The sequence below is a fragment of the Mus caroli genome, chromosome 9 (assembly GCF_900094665.2).
Source record: "Mus caroli chromosome 9, CAROLI_EIJ_v1.1, whole genome shotgun sequence".
NCBI classification, from domain to species: Eukaryota; Metazoa; Chordata; class Mammalia; order Rodentia; family Muridae; genus Mus; species Mus caroli.
Genome location: NC_034578.1, coordinates 60,409,900 through 60,424,064, shown reverse-complemented (window position 1 = coordinate 60,424,064; position 14,165 = coordinate 60,409,900). Strand labels below are relative to the sequence as shown.

Sequence of the window (14,165 nt, the reverse complement as noted above, 5' to 3'; positions counted from 1 at the left end):
CCGCTGCAGATGTAAGCCTGGCTTTGGGTTATGCAGCCCTGGGCCGTCTACCTTGTGTGCTATAGAGTGGGCCCCAGAGCCTGGGTCTACCTTGTGTGCTGTAGAGTGAGCCCCAGAGCTCGCTGCGCCCATTTGCTTGCCCTCCACCAGAGATCTTGTTTTGCTGTGTGCTTCAGGACTGATTTCTCCTCTAGAGGCTGCCAGGCCTTGTGCTTAGGGAGCTCTCTCAGTGCCACCTGGCATCTCTATGTCGCCACTCTTCATAATTGTCCTCTTTTAATTCAGTTTCTGTCTTTGGTTTCAGCTCTCGGTTTATACTTGTTTCAGTAGCACAGCGGAGAGATGGGGCAAATGTATGTAGTCTCATCCTCCAGCCCACCCAGACATCTTGTCTGAGTCCCACTTGTGTTTGCATGTGTGTTTTCTCTGTATTCTAGAGAAATACCACAGCCTGAGTACTGCCATCCAGTAGAAAGAAACCAGAGAGAGGAAGCAGGAAGACAACATTTGATTGTTTAACAAGTCTGGGGGGTTTTAGAATGGGCAGCACCATAAGTTCTTTTTGTTGTTGTTGTATAAAGTGTGCATATGTGCCTGTGCTTATGAGTGTGTGTAGGCCAAAGATCAACCTTGGTTGTCTATTATAATAGAATCTCACTGAACTTGGAGCTCGCGAGTAACTAGCCTGGCTGGCATTGTTGTTGGCAACAATGGCATTTGTGCTGTTGTTCCTGTAACTGGCTGGCCAGTTCCACATGAATGCCTCTACTCCTGTCAAACTGACTAGGATTGTATAATGCGGTATGGGTCAGGATCTCAGCCCTACCACGATTAGCACTATAGCCTTGCTCTTTTGTGGGACTAAGGTTTTTCAAGTCACTTGTTCACCTGTGCACTGCAAACCTTTCTGTAAGTAACCTGAAGGACTGAGCAGGAGGCACCCAGGAATCAACCGTTCCTGGTAAGCAGGCTATGCAGGCCAGAGCTTTGTGGAGCAGGCACCTGCTACACAACCACAGGGAGGGCCCAGAGTCATATGTGACACCTTGATTCCTGTCAGAAGAAACACAGCTGTATGGAATGAAAGAGCGACAGGAGGTGGCTCTAGTGAGGCAAGCTCTGACTGCTCCTTGCCCAGCCCAAGTGCTTCACCCTCCTATAAAGTCGGATTTCCAGAGAAAAGCTAAAAATAAAACTTAGCCATAGTTTTCAAGACCCATGTGCCCAAATTCAATTAAATTGTATACAATCTTACATAATTTGTCTATCTCCAATTAAAATCTTTGGATTGAAGGAAGAGAGAAGTAGGATCAAGTCTTAGCTCATTTGCTACCTTAGTTTCTGCCCACATAAACTCACTCCCTGGAGCCTTCATCTACAACATTAGTGACAGTGGTTTTCTATGGCTGTGTGCAGGATTCTCTGTTGCTTCTAATATATATATGTATGTATGTAAATTTCTTTTGCTGTGTGTAAATACCATGCAAATGTCGGTGACTCCCATGTTAGCTGAGCTCACATTCAGTGTGCACTGCCTGGGGTAACTCTAGCAGCTCATAATAAGCTCTCTCCTGCTTTCTTACAGCCAGAAAGAATTTCAGGAGAGCAGTATGGGATCCATTCTGACGTGTGGAGCTTAGGAATCTCTTTCATGGAGGTATGTTGCTGTTTGTGGTCATTGATAAGCCTTTACTAATACACCCTATTGGGAAGAACCCCGGTGCCTCTGAAAGAGTAATGCAGACCTCCAGTGTCCGTGCACATGTATGTAGTCTGACTCAGCAGACTCCATGTTGCTATCCCATGTGGCTTTTGGACTGAGTCTGAATTATTCTAGAGCACTGATTCTCATACATCACCTGTGTAAGACAGACGTGAAGTGCTTGTTAAAAACACAGGTTTGCCAACCCTACCCAAGACCACTTTAACCCAAGTCCCTCAGAATGCACATGTGGAAAGTGTTCACTGGGTGGACCTTCTGCATGGTCTGGAGCCCAGTTCTCTGAAAGAGGATTCCATTACAGAACAGGGTGATGGCAGCCTTGGAATGTGCATGTGTGATATCCATAGGGGATTGTTTTAAAAGTTTAGCTATAGTCATATGGATATATATGTTATATACATGCTGTATGTCTCTTTCATTTTTAAAGAAAGAAAAACCTACTTTATTCTAATAAATGGCATGTGCATGTGGGTAGGGGTGGAGTGGCAGGGGCGTGTGTATATGGTGAACTCGTATATCTTTACTCTTTATTGCTGTATTTAGAATGGATTTTTTTTCCTCAGTGAGCCAGATGCAGTCCCATTAGAACACCATGCTAAGAAATAGACACAACATGCATTAGAAAGACACCTTGCTCGCAGGAATTGCACTCCTAGACAACCTGAGCCCTCACTGGGGCTTGAAGAACAGCCTCTCAATTCCATGAGTTCCCATCAAAGAAACATTTTTTACAAAATAGGAACATGTTTAAATAACACCACAGATCAAGTTTCTGTCACAATCCTATCACTTTTCTTTGGCCAGATACATTTTCTGTGATCTTTGTAACGCATGAATGCCATTGTATTTGGAAAGGAAATGTCTTTAGACCCAGCTCACCTGCACAGCAGGAAGGGTGCCAAAATCAAATGCTCAATGTTTATTAAACCATATTCTTCTGCCTTTCCCTGGAAGGTAATCTAAGAGGAGCTGTACTGTGTGCGCAGCAGCTGAGAGGCTGCAGTTGGCGGGTGGAGCTCAGGACCCAGCACTCAGCAGGATCCAAAGGGCTTGTCCTATCATTAGCCTGGTTCAGGATGAACTCACTCTGACCTGTGGGGTGGCAACGTTGCTAATATGGAATTTCCCTTTGGGGTTTTAAGTCATTCCCGTTGGTTATGTTGTATAAATGATTGGTACAGTGCAGAACAGTTGAGGGGTCACGTGGTTCAGAACCCGCTGCTGGGAAGAGAAGACCCAGGTTGTAGTGCTAGCATTGGTACTAGTTTCCTAGGTGATCCTGGGCCACCCTACAGCCCCCATTAGGCTCAGCACCTAATGTTCCTTCTCTGTGCAGTAGTGAGGTCTGAGTCCTGCCACAAACTGACACTCTACAGTTCTGCTGCTGTTAACTTCCAGCAGCTGCAGGAGAGCTGAGTGCCTTGGACAGAGATACACCCTTACCTGTTGGAAGCATAGAAGCATTGTTAAGAGGGCTGGGGATGCAGCTCAGTTGATACAGTAATTGCATAGCATCATGAAGGCCTGGCTTACTTGCCAGTGTGGCATACTGCTGTGATCCCAACATGCAGAGGTGGAGGCAGGAGGATCAGAAGTTCAAAGTCATCTTCAGATACATAGGAAGTTGAAAGCCAGCCTGGGCTGCATGATACTATCCTTAAAAAAAAAAAAAAAAAAAAAAAAAAAAAAAAAAAAAAAACTATTAAGAAAGCATGCATGCCCAGGCTAGTCTCAAGAAGGTAGTGAGTTATATCAATTGATTGTTCCTCCTTCTCAATTAAAGTGGAGTTATCAAGGAAAAGGCTGGAAAAAAAATAAATCAGTGAGATAGCCAGGGACTAGGTCATAAATGGCCAGGCTCAGGGCTTCAGATGTTGCCCTGGGAGCAAGTGATCTGACTTCAGTTTTTAACAAGTCACAGTGCTCCATGGAGCATGCCCATAGAAGTATGGGTGTGGAAACAAAAGAATCATTTGAAGTAGGTAGAGAGATTGGTAGATACCCAATAAATGTAATGTATTGAAACACGTATCTATCAGTAACTTTCTAGGCAGCAGCACCATGAAGCCTAATGAAGAGGCGATACATCTTAGGGAGGGAGATTGTCAATGTGTTCGTTTGTCCTGGAGGCAAACTAGTCAATAGTCTCTGGGACACTGAAGAAAATAGACCCTGCATTTGCAATCCTGAGGAGAATAGGGCATAGAGAACTGTGTGAGAAAAGTCAAGTTTGAGTGTGGGATGAGTGGGTGTCAGGAGACACGTGATACCATGCAGACCAGAAGCCTGTGGCTGGATGAGAGCCTGGAAGGCTGGGCTCCTCCATGCTCTCTGCGTCCATAGTGGGTGAGAAGGATTGAGTCATGAGGCACGATATAAGGTGATGTCTGCTTATGGTGGTCAAGAGGACAGGACACTTAGAGCCATCTGAGAATGTGGGATGGCAGTCACTGGCCTTGCAGGGCTTCTGACCTATTAAGCAAGCAAGTGACATGTGACCAACTTAAGTAGTGGAGGAAAAGTCACTAGAGAATAGAGTACAGCACCTGGCATACATTTTATAGCAAATTTATTTAAAGAAATTCATGGTAAAGGGAGAGGAAGGGTTTGCATTTATAGATGAGGCACTGTGGTGTTTTGCGAGTGAAGACTACAGGAAACCCTCAGGCTCCTTTGTTCTTAGGGTCAGGGTGAGGAGAATGCCATCCACAGGGAGAGGGGGCGGACACGGGACGACACTTAGGTCAAAATAAGGACTCAAAGGGCTGGGGAGATAGCTCAGTCAGTAAAGCACTTTCCACACAGGCACATGGGCCTGTGTTCAGTCCCCAGCACCCACACAGAAATGTAGCTGGCCAAGCATGCTGGTAATCCCAGTGCTGAGGAGGCAGAGACAAGTAACCCTGGGGTACACTGGCCAGCTAGCCTACCCAACCATTATGCTCGAGCTCCGAGTGAAAAATCCTGTTAAAAACCTCTTAAAGGATGCTACCCAAGGTTGACCTCTGCTTCTGCATAAACATGAACATGCACACATACTGCTTCATGTGCACACAAGCACACAGTAGACAGAAATGTGTGTTGCTGTGACATTTTAAAGTCTGAGGGGCAAAATACATCCTGAACCACAGTCAGTATTTAGAAGGAGCTTTGACTCTGCTCTCACTGTTAAAATAGTTCTTGGCATGTACTCCAAAGAAAGAAGCCTTCATTCATTCATTTACTCATTCATTCATTCATTCATTTATCAGTTTTCCTGGTAGAAATGCCATGGGTAGGCTTTGCAGAGCATTGGCTGCAGTTATAGGAAGATCCTGCCTCAGGTAAGGAAAGACACTAGAGCTGGGCAGTGGTGGTACACGCCTTTAATCCCAGCACTTGGGAGACAGAGGCAGACAGATTTCTGAGTTCGAGGCTAGCCTGATCTACAGAGTGAGTTCCAGGACAGCCAGGACTGCACAGAGAAACCCTGTCTCAAAAAGAAAAGAAAGGAAAAGAAAAGAAAAGAAAAGAAAAGAAAAGAAAAGAAAAGAAAGACACTAGAACCCTGAAGTGACAGGCCTCAGAAAAGGTGTAGATGAAGGACTCATGGGGATCAAGGGGCCGACAGAGGGTTGACATTTGAGAGGAATTGGTCTTCAAGTGAGCTTGCCAGGAGAAGAAAGGACTAAAGGGAGATTCCTTCTGCTGCCAATCCGCCCACTCTGAAGTGGACCTACTATAAACCCTTAAGGGAGGAGCAGATGGCAGTGCAGGAGGGTAAGGTCTCACAGGTCTCCGGGATGGGGGCACACCTTTCTCAGTGGTTTAGTCCAATCAGTTCATTGACATAGAGGATCTGTGGTGAAGAAAAAGTGGGCATCAGAATAGGAAACCAAGCAGGGAGTTTTCTGTGTCTGCTGGGGTCCCTAGGACCCCGCCTCCCATTCTGTATGTAAACCCTCCTTTCCACGGTTCATCCTTGGTAGCTCCTTCCTGCTGACCCTTCCCCGCTAATATGCTGTCATGGTCCCCCATGGGGAGTCATAGCAAGACCTCTCACCAAACTCTTTCATAAAGATAATGCTACATGCCACTAAAGTGTGTGGATAAAAAGAATTGCAGACAGCTACATGTGTGCCTTAAGCAAAGAACGTTTAATATCAGGCTATCTTTTATCCGCCTCCATCTCCTCTCAGGCCAGCAGCCCTCTGCTCCTGGGATAAAGTAGGTCTCCTCTAGATGTTGTCAGCTGTATGAAATATCTGGAGTTGGCAAAGTGGCACAAAGATTGAATTCAGCCTGCATTGAGGACAGTGCTTATGATTAGGGATTCACCCCCTTTCTCTGCTGTGTGCTTACAGCTTTCCACACAGCTCTTTAAAGTGTTTGTGACACACACTCCCACCCCCTGTGGGTGGGTTCTGAAGCCAAATAAAGGAGGTCTCAGCGTATGGGTTGGTGTGAGCTCACTGTGTAGTGGTGAAGAAAACTCCCATGAACATGAGTTTCTCCCTTTAAGATACACCAAAGGTCAGTAAGGGAATGCTAAGAGTAATGAAGAAGACCGAGATGGGAGACTAGCAAGACTGAGGATCCTGAGCTGTGGCGAGCGGGAAGGCTCCTCCCACCCCACAAGACTTGTTTGCCACCTTTACAGGCCTTCTGCCCCCAGTGACCAGGTGATGTTTTTCAGAACTGCTCACCTGGTGCTGCTAGTCAGCACTGCAGGACTAAACTCTGGGCAAAAATTAGCTTGACTTGTCAAAACAAGAGCTTTGTTTTCACTGAGTCTGAAGGATTTTCATAATCTTTAGGGTGGAAGTGCCAAAACCATATTGAGGTAGCGTCTTAATTTTATAAGCAGTAGTCCTTACCTAGTCTTGCAGGGAGTGGCTGAGGAGAGGCTGCTCACGTGATTTTTCACTAGTTAATTTTTTGTCACATTTGAGTCACAACATAAATCTCTAAATGGGAGATAAACAACCACATGTTCAAAAGATGGTCTTTCAGAGGGAATCCGCCAGTACACTCTCTAACCTGTGCCCAGCGTGGGGCATGAATGTTAGAAAGGAACAGGGGCCTACTGTGGTAGAACCCATCTATAATCCCAGTACTCCAGAGGTAGAGGCAGGGGGATTTTGAGTTTGAGGCCAGCCTCAGGTACACAGCAAGACCTCATCTCTAAAAAACAAAACAAACAAGGGACTGCTGGGATGGTCCGGTGGGTAGAGGCCTTGCTTTGCAAGCCTGCTGAGCTGAGTTTAAGCCCTGGAACCTACTTAGGGTGCAGGGGTCTCAGAGTTGTCCTCGGCCCTCCGATATACTCAAGGTAGCCCCCACGTGCGCACACACTCATGCATACATACACTAGGTGTTTGGTGGATCCGGGTGTAAAGCATGGTAGAATATGCCTTTAATAGCACTGAGGAGGCGGAGGCAGACAGAGCTGCTCTAGTCTATGCAGTGGAGCTCCAGACTAGCCAGAGTACACCGTATAAATCCATCTCAAATAAATAAACCATTTAAAAATTTTTTTAAATGAGGTAAACAAAACACACAAAAACTTCCTTTGGAAAGGCACCAGGCCCACGGGGCTCTGCTCAGGGACTCTATCGGGAGGGCTCTCACAAACCTAACTGAGGTTGGCAATGAGGAGTCTCCCGATAGACTTCTCTGCAGGAGTCAAACCGCAAGTCCATCTCCAGCACACGCTTGCTCTTTTCACATCGTCCCAGCTCTTTCTGCCTTTGTTTGCAGCTTCCCTCCTGTCTCCTGAGTCTGCAGCGCAGAGCAGGCTGGCTCGCCACGCTTGGTTAATTGGTGTGTCATCCGGTCCTGCGAGGCTCCTCCGCAGCACTCGCACTGCTTTATTGAAGCGCTTTGAATGATGTGTTAAATGATGAAAGCAAGGACCATGGCTTAGAAAAATGTCTCCAGATAGGTGAGGAACATACTCAGAGTCACACAAGGTCATTGTCATCAAAGTAACACTACCTCAGAAGGATTTCTATGGGCTCCATTGTTTTGACACAGTTTTTCTTAAGTTATTTTTTTTTNCAGAAGTTCAAAGTCATCTTCAGATACATAGGAAGTTGAAAGCCAGCCTGGGCTGCATGATACTATCCTTAAAAAAAAAAAAAAAAAAAAAAAAAGAAGAAGAAGAAGTACTATTAAGAAAGCATGCATGCCCAGGCTAGTCTCAAGAAGGTAGTGAGTTATATCAATTGATTGTTCCTCCTTCTCAATTAAAGTGGAGTTATCAAGGAAAAGGCTGGAAAAAAAATAAATCAGTGAGATAGCCAGGGACTAGGTCATAAATGGCCAGGCTCAGGGCTTCAGATGTTGCCCTGGGAGCAAGTGATCTGACTTCAGTTTTTAACAAGTCACAGTGCTCCATGGAGCATGCCCATAGAAGTATGGGTGTGGAAACAAAAGAATCATTTGAAGTAGGTAGAGAGATTGGTAGATACCCAATAAATGTAATGTATTGAAACACGTATCTATCAGTAACTTTCTAGGCAGCAGCACCATGAAGCCTAATGAAGAGGCGATACATCTTAGGGAGGGAGATTGTCAATGTGTTCGTTTGTCCTGGAGGCAAACTAGTCAATAGTCTCTGGGACACTGAAGAAAATAGACCCTGCATTTGCAATCCTGAGGAGAATAGGGCATAGAGAACTGTGTGAGAAAAGTCAAGTTTGAGTGTGGGATGAGTGGGTGTCAGGAGACACGTGATACCATGCAGACCAGAAGCCTGTGGCTGGATGAGAGCCTGGAAGGCTGGGCTCCTCCATGCTCTCTGCGTCCATAGTGGGTGAGAAGGATTGAGTCATGAGGCACGATATAAGGTGATGTCTGCTTATGGTGGTCAAGAGGACAGGACACTTAGAGCCATCTGAGAATGTGGGATGGCAGTCACTGGCCTTGCAGGGCTTCTGACCTATTAAGCAAGCAAGTGACATGTGACCAACTTAAGTAGTGGAGGAAAAGTCACTAGAGAATAGAGTACAGCACCTGGCATACATTTTATAGCAAATTTATTTAAAGAAATTCATGGTAAAGGGAGAGGAAGGGTTTGCATTTATAGATGAGGCACTGTGGTGTTTTGCGAGTGAAGACTACAGGAAACCCTCAGGCTCCTTTGTTCTTAGGGTCAGGGTGAGGAGAATGCCATCCACAGGGAGAGGGGGCGGACACGGGACGACACTTAGGTCAAAATAAGGACTCAAAGGGCTGGGGAGATAGCTCAGTCAGTAAAGCACTTTCCACACAGGCACATGGGCCTGTGTTCAGTCCCCAGCACCCACACAGAAATGTAGCTGGCCAAGCATGCTGGTAATCCCAGTGCTGAGGAGGCAGAGACAAGTAACCCTGGGGTACACTGGCCAGCTAGCCTACCCAACCATTATGCTCGAGCTCCGAGTGAAAAATCCTGTTAAAAACCTCTTAAAGGATGCTACCCAAGGTTGACCTCTGCTTCTGCATAAACATGAACATGCACACATACTGCTTCATGTGCACACAAGCACACAGTAGACAGAAATGTGTGTTGCTGTGACATTTTAAAGTCTGAGGGGCAAAATACATCCTGAACCACAGTCAGTATTTAGAAGGAGCTTTGACTCTGCTCTCACTGTTAAAATAGTTCTTGGCATGTACTCCAAAGAAAGAAGCCTTCATTCATTCATTTACTCATTCATTCATTCATTCATTTATCAGTTTTCCTGGTAGAAATGCCATGGGTAGGCTTTGCAGAGCATTGGCTGCAGTTATAGGAAGATCCTGCCTCAGGTAAGGAAAGACACTAGAGCTGGGCAGTGGTGGTACACGCCTTTAATCCCAGCACTTGGGAGACAGAGGCAGACAGATTTCTGAGTTCGAGGCTAGCCTGATCTACAGAGTGAGTTCCAGGACAGCCAGGACTGCACAGAGAAACCCTGTCTCAAAAAGAAAAGAAAGGAAAAGAAAAGAAAAGAAAAGAAAAGAAAAGAAAAGAAAAGAAAGACACTAGAACCCTGAAGTGACAGGCCTCAGAAAAGGTGTAGATGAAGGACTCATGGGGATCAAGGGGCCGACAGAGGGTTGACATTTGAGAGGAATTGGTCTTCAAGTGAGCTTGCCAGGAGAAGAAAGGACTAAAGGGAGATTCCTTCTGCTGCCAATCCGCCCACTCTGAAGTGGACCTACTATAAACCCTTAAGGGAGGAGCAGATGGCAGTGCAGGAGGGTAAGGTCTCACAGGTCTCCGGGATGGGGGCACACCTTTCTCAGTGGTTTAGTCCAATCAGTTCATTGACATAGAGGATCTGTGGTGAAGAAAAAGTGGGCATCAGAATAGGAAACCAAGCAGGGAGTTTTCTGTGTCTGCTGGGGTCCCTAGGACCCCGCCTCCCATTCTGTATGTAAACCCTCCTTTCCACGGTTCATCCTTGGTAGCTCCTTCCTGCTGACCCTTCCCCGCTAATATGCTGTCATGGTCCCCCATGGGGAGTCATAGCAAGACCTCTCACCAAACTCTTTCATAAAGATAATGCTACATGCCACTAAAGTGTGTGGATAAAAAGAATTGCAGACAGCTACATGTGTGCCTTAAGCAAAGAACGTTTAATATCAGGCTATCTTTTATCCGCCTCCATCTCCTCTCAGGCCAGCAGCCCTCTGCTCCTGGGATAAAGTAGGTCTCCTCTAGATGTTGTCAGCTGTATGAAATATCTGGAGTTGGCAAAGTGGCACAAAGATTGAATTCAGCCTGCATTGAGGACAGTGCTTATGATTAGGGATTCACCCCCTTTCTCTGCTGTGTGCTTACAGCTTTCCACACAGCTCTTTAAAGTGTTTGTGACACACACTCCCACCCCCTGTGGGTGGGTTCTGAAGCCAAATAAAGGAGGTCTCAGCGTATGGGTTGGTGTGAGCTCACTGTGTAGTGGTGAAGAAAACTCCCATGAACATGAGTTTCTCCCTTTAAGATACACCAAAGGTCAGTAAGGGAATGCTAAGAGTAATGAAGAAGACCGAGATGGGAGACTAGCAAGACTGAGGATCCTGAGCTGTGGCGAGCGGGAAGGCTCCTCCCACCCCACAAGACTTGTTTGCCACCTTTACAGGCCTTCTGCCCCCAGTGACCAGGTGATGTTTTTCAGAACTGCTCACCTGGTGCTGCTAGTCAGCACTGCAGGACTAAACTCTGGGCAAAAATTAGCTTGACTTGTCAAAACAAGAGCTTTGTTTTCACTGAGTCTGAAGGATTTTCATAATCTTTAGGGTGGAAGTGCCAAAACCATATTGAGGTAGCGTCTTAATTTTATAAGCAGTAGTCCTTACCTAGTCTTGCAGGGAGTGGCTGAGGAGAGGCTGCTCACGTGATTTTTCACTAGTTAATTTTTTGTCACATTTGAGTCACAACATAAATCTCTAAATGGGAGATAAACAACCACATGTTCAAAAGATGGTCTTTCAGAGGGAATCCGCCAGTACACTCTCTAACCTGTGCCCAGCGTGGGGCATGAATGTTAGAAAGGAACAGGGGCCTACTGTGGTAGAACCCATCTATAATCCCAGTACTCCAGAGGTAGAGGCAGGGGGATTTTGAGTTTGAGGCCAGCCTCAGGTACACAGCAAGACCTCATCTCTAAAAAACAAAACAAACAAGGGACTGCTGGGATGGTCCGGTGGGTAGAGGCCTTGCTTTGCAAGCCTGCTGAGCTGAGTTTAAGCCCTGGAACCTACTTAGGGTGCAGGGGTCTCAGAGTTGTCCTCGGCCCTCCGATATACTCAAGGTAGCCCCCACGTGCGCACACACTCATGCATACATACACTAGGTGTTTGGTGGATCCGGGTGTAAAGCATGGTAGAATATGCCTTTAATAGCACTGAGGAGGCGGAGGCAGACAGAGCTGCTCTAGTCTATGCAGTGGAGCTCCAGACTAGCCAGAGTACACCGTATAAATCCATCTCAAATAAATAAACCATTTAAAAATTTTTTTAAATGAGGTAAACAAAACACACAAAAACTTCCTTTGGAAAGGCACCAGGCCCACGGGGCTCTGCTCAGGGACTCTATCGGGAGGGCTCTCACAAACCTAACTGAGGTTGGCAATGAGGAGTCTCCCGATAGACTTCTCTGCAGGAGTCAAACCGCAAGTCCATCTCCAGCACACGCTTGCTCTTTTCACATCGTCCCAGCTCTTTCTGCCTTTGTTTGCAGCTTCCCTCCTGTCTCCTGAGTCTGCAGCGCAGAGCAGGCTGGCTCGCCACGCTTGGTTAATTGGTGTGTCATCCGGTCCTGCGAGGCTCCTCCGCAGCACTCGCACTGCTTTATTGAAGCGCTTTGAATGATGTGTTAAATGATGAAAGCAAGGACCATGGCTTAGAAAAATGTCTCCAGATAGGTGAGGAACATACTCAGAGTCACACAAGGTCATTGTCATCAAAGTAACACTACCTCAGAAGGATTTCTATGGGCTCCATTGTTTTGACACAGTTTTTCTTAAGTTATTTTTTTTTCAACTTTTTTTTTTGGCGGGGGAGGGGGTTGGGTTTTTTTATTTTGAAGTTTTTTGTTTCGTTTTGTTGTAGTGCCAAGGATGGCATTTCAGGCTTCCCGTGGATACATGTTCTACCTCTACGCTGTGCCCGCAGCCCTTTCTCAAAGTTTAGAATTACCTTTACAAATAGGTTCGTGCGCTGTGACACTCTCCTGTTGTATGTATGCTATTTCCTTCATCTGCCCGAGATACAACGTGAACATGCGTCCTTCAGGATGCTGGCTTTGCTCTTGGCAGCTGAGAGTGACACTTTGTTCTTCTGACCAGCTCTAAGTCGGGCTTGTGATGTGGGCATTTCCTACGTCATAGCTGAGTCGTTTATACAGAATTCAAATCTGATTCTCTCATGACCTACATTACCCAGTGCCATTCCAGTGCCCTAGTGAATACTTAGGAATCATTTTTGGCTCAGTATTTCCAACTTGTATAACAGCTTGAAAGTAGTTGCTCAAAACAAAAACCAGATTTTAACTTTGATAGAGCCTTTGACGGATGTTTGTGGAGTGTCGCTTGTCACCCACACATGAAGAAGTGATCTCTCTTTGCCAACACAGCAAACCCAGATTCAAATTACACCTCAGCCATAGCAGCCTAAGCAAAGAACCTTGGCTGCAGTACATGGTGTCTCAGGGTCTCCGTCTCTGCATCTGAGGTAGCAGCTCTGCCTGAGTGTGGGGTCAGGCCACAGTGAGGAACAGAGGCACTGTCAACTCTTCTTAAAAGGAGGCAGCTTCAGAAAGGCTCCCATCTAGTGGGTTGACTGGAGCTGCGTAGACCGCAGGGTTAGATCCCGCTCACCTCAAGCACTGCTGACATTGAAGGCACCCACTGTGAAGAGCAGCTTAAGGGAGGACAGTGTCAACATAGAGGCCGTTGCTTCCATCTTAATAGCAAGTAAGCTAGAGCTGATTCTGGAACCATTGTGAGTGACCATGGCCCAGGAGCAGAGATTTCAGTTATCTCAAATTCCATATTCCAGTGTGGAAGCAATTCAGAACAAAGAAAGTCATAAATCAAGGGAAGTTTAGCTTCCATCGGTGGTGCATCAGAGAGGCCATTGCAGAGAGGAAGGGCAGCTTCTAAAGGCCAAGCTGTTATTCATGATGTTCTGAGCTTTAGGGCTGCGAGAACTAGTGGTCTGCTAAGCCAATAGACTCTAAAAGCTTCCTAGCTACAAGCTGCAAGATGTTAATACAGACAGAGGTGGGCAAAGGATGACTGTTCCAGGGCTAGAGCTAGCCTGGGGTAAGGTAATTAGCCAATGGGCTGCAGCATTCCAGTCTTTCCACAGTCCTGACCTTCCAGTCATTCCTGTGGACAAATCTTCCCAGGAGTCCTCGGCCACAACAGCCACCCCCAGATTTTGGCTGTGATAAAACATGAACAGTGATGGGTAAGGAACAACACATATGGGAGTGTGAAGCCTTCAGCAGCAGAAGGGCAAGCAAGGGCAGTGGCCTGGCTGGAGAAGAGCACCCAAAGCTCCCTCCGCACCCGGTTGTCCCTGATAGCTGGAGTTGGGAGTAAAGACGGGGCTAGAGAATTGTTTCAGAGGTTTGTTTTTGCTCCTGGTTTCTGGGGCTAAACCAAGGCCTTGCCTGTATTTTGAGTGTACACAGCCCTCAGTCTGTTTGAGAAGCAGTGAAACTGTTAACCACAGACCATCTCCCCAGCTCACCATATGAGGCAAACCAGTGGCTCTCCCCAAGCCCAACATGAGATTGAGTAGAGGCTCTGGGAGGATAGAAAGCATCTGGGGCCATAGAAACCTGGTCCCTGTAACCAAGAAGAGGCCCTCCAGTGGCCAAGACCATGGGCAGGAGATTGGCAGGGACTTTCTCCAGTGAAGTCTGGCCAGGAAGTCTAATGGATCCAGAGGTTGGGTGTTTACCAACAGCTGCCTGACCAGATGG

At 46.6% G+C, this 14,165-nt stretch overlaps 1 protein-coding gene across 3 annotated transcripts in view; it reads left to right on the top strand.

Annotated features, from left to right (window-relative positions):
- Map2k5 (mitogen-activated protein kinase kinase 5) overlaps positions 1–14,165 on the top strand; it is a 219,138-nt gene that overhangs the window by 118,484 nt on the left and 86,489 nt on the right. For all 3 annotated transcript variants that reach the window (XM_029481666.1, XM_029481665.1, XM_021172645.1), the window contains one exon: positions 1,586–1,657. In XM_029481666.1, the coding sequence (XP_029337526.1) occupies positions 1,586–1,657 (72 nt within the window). The remainder of the gene's footprint in view (positions 1–1,585; positions 1,658–14,165) is intronic.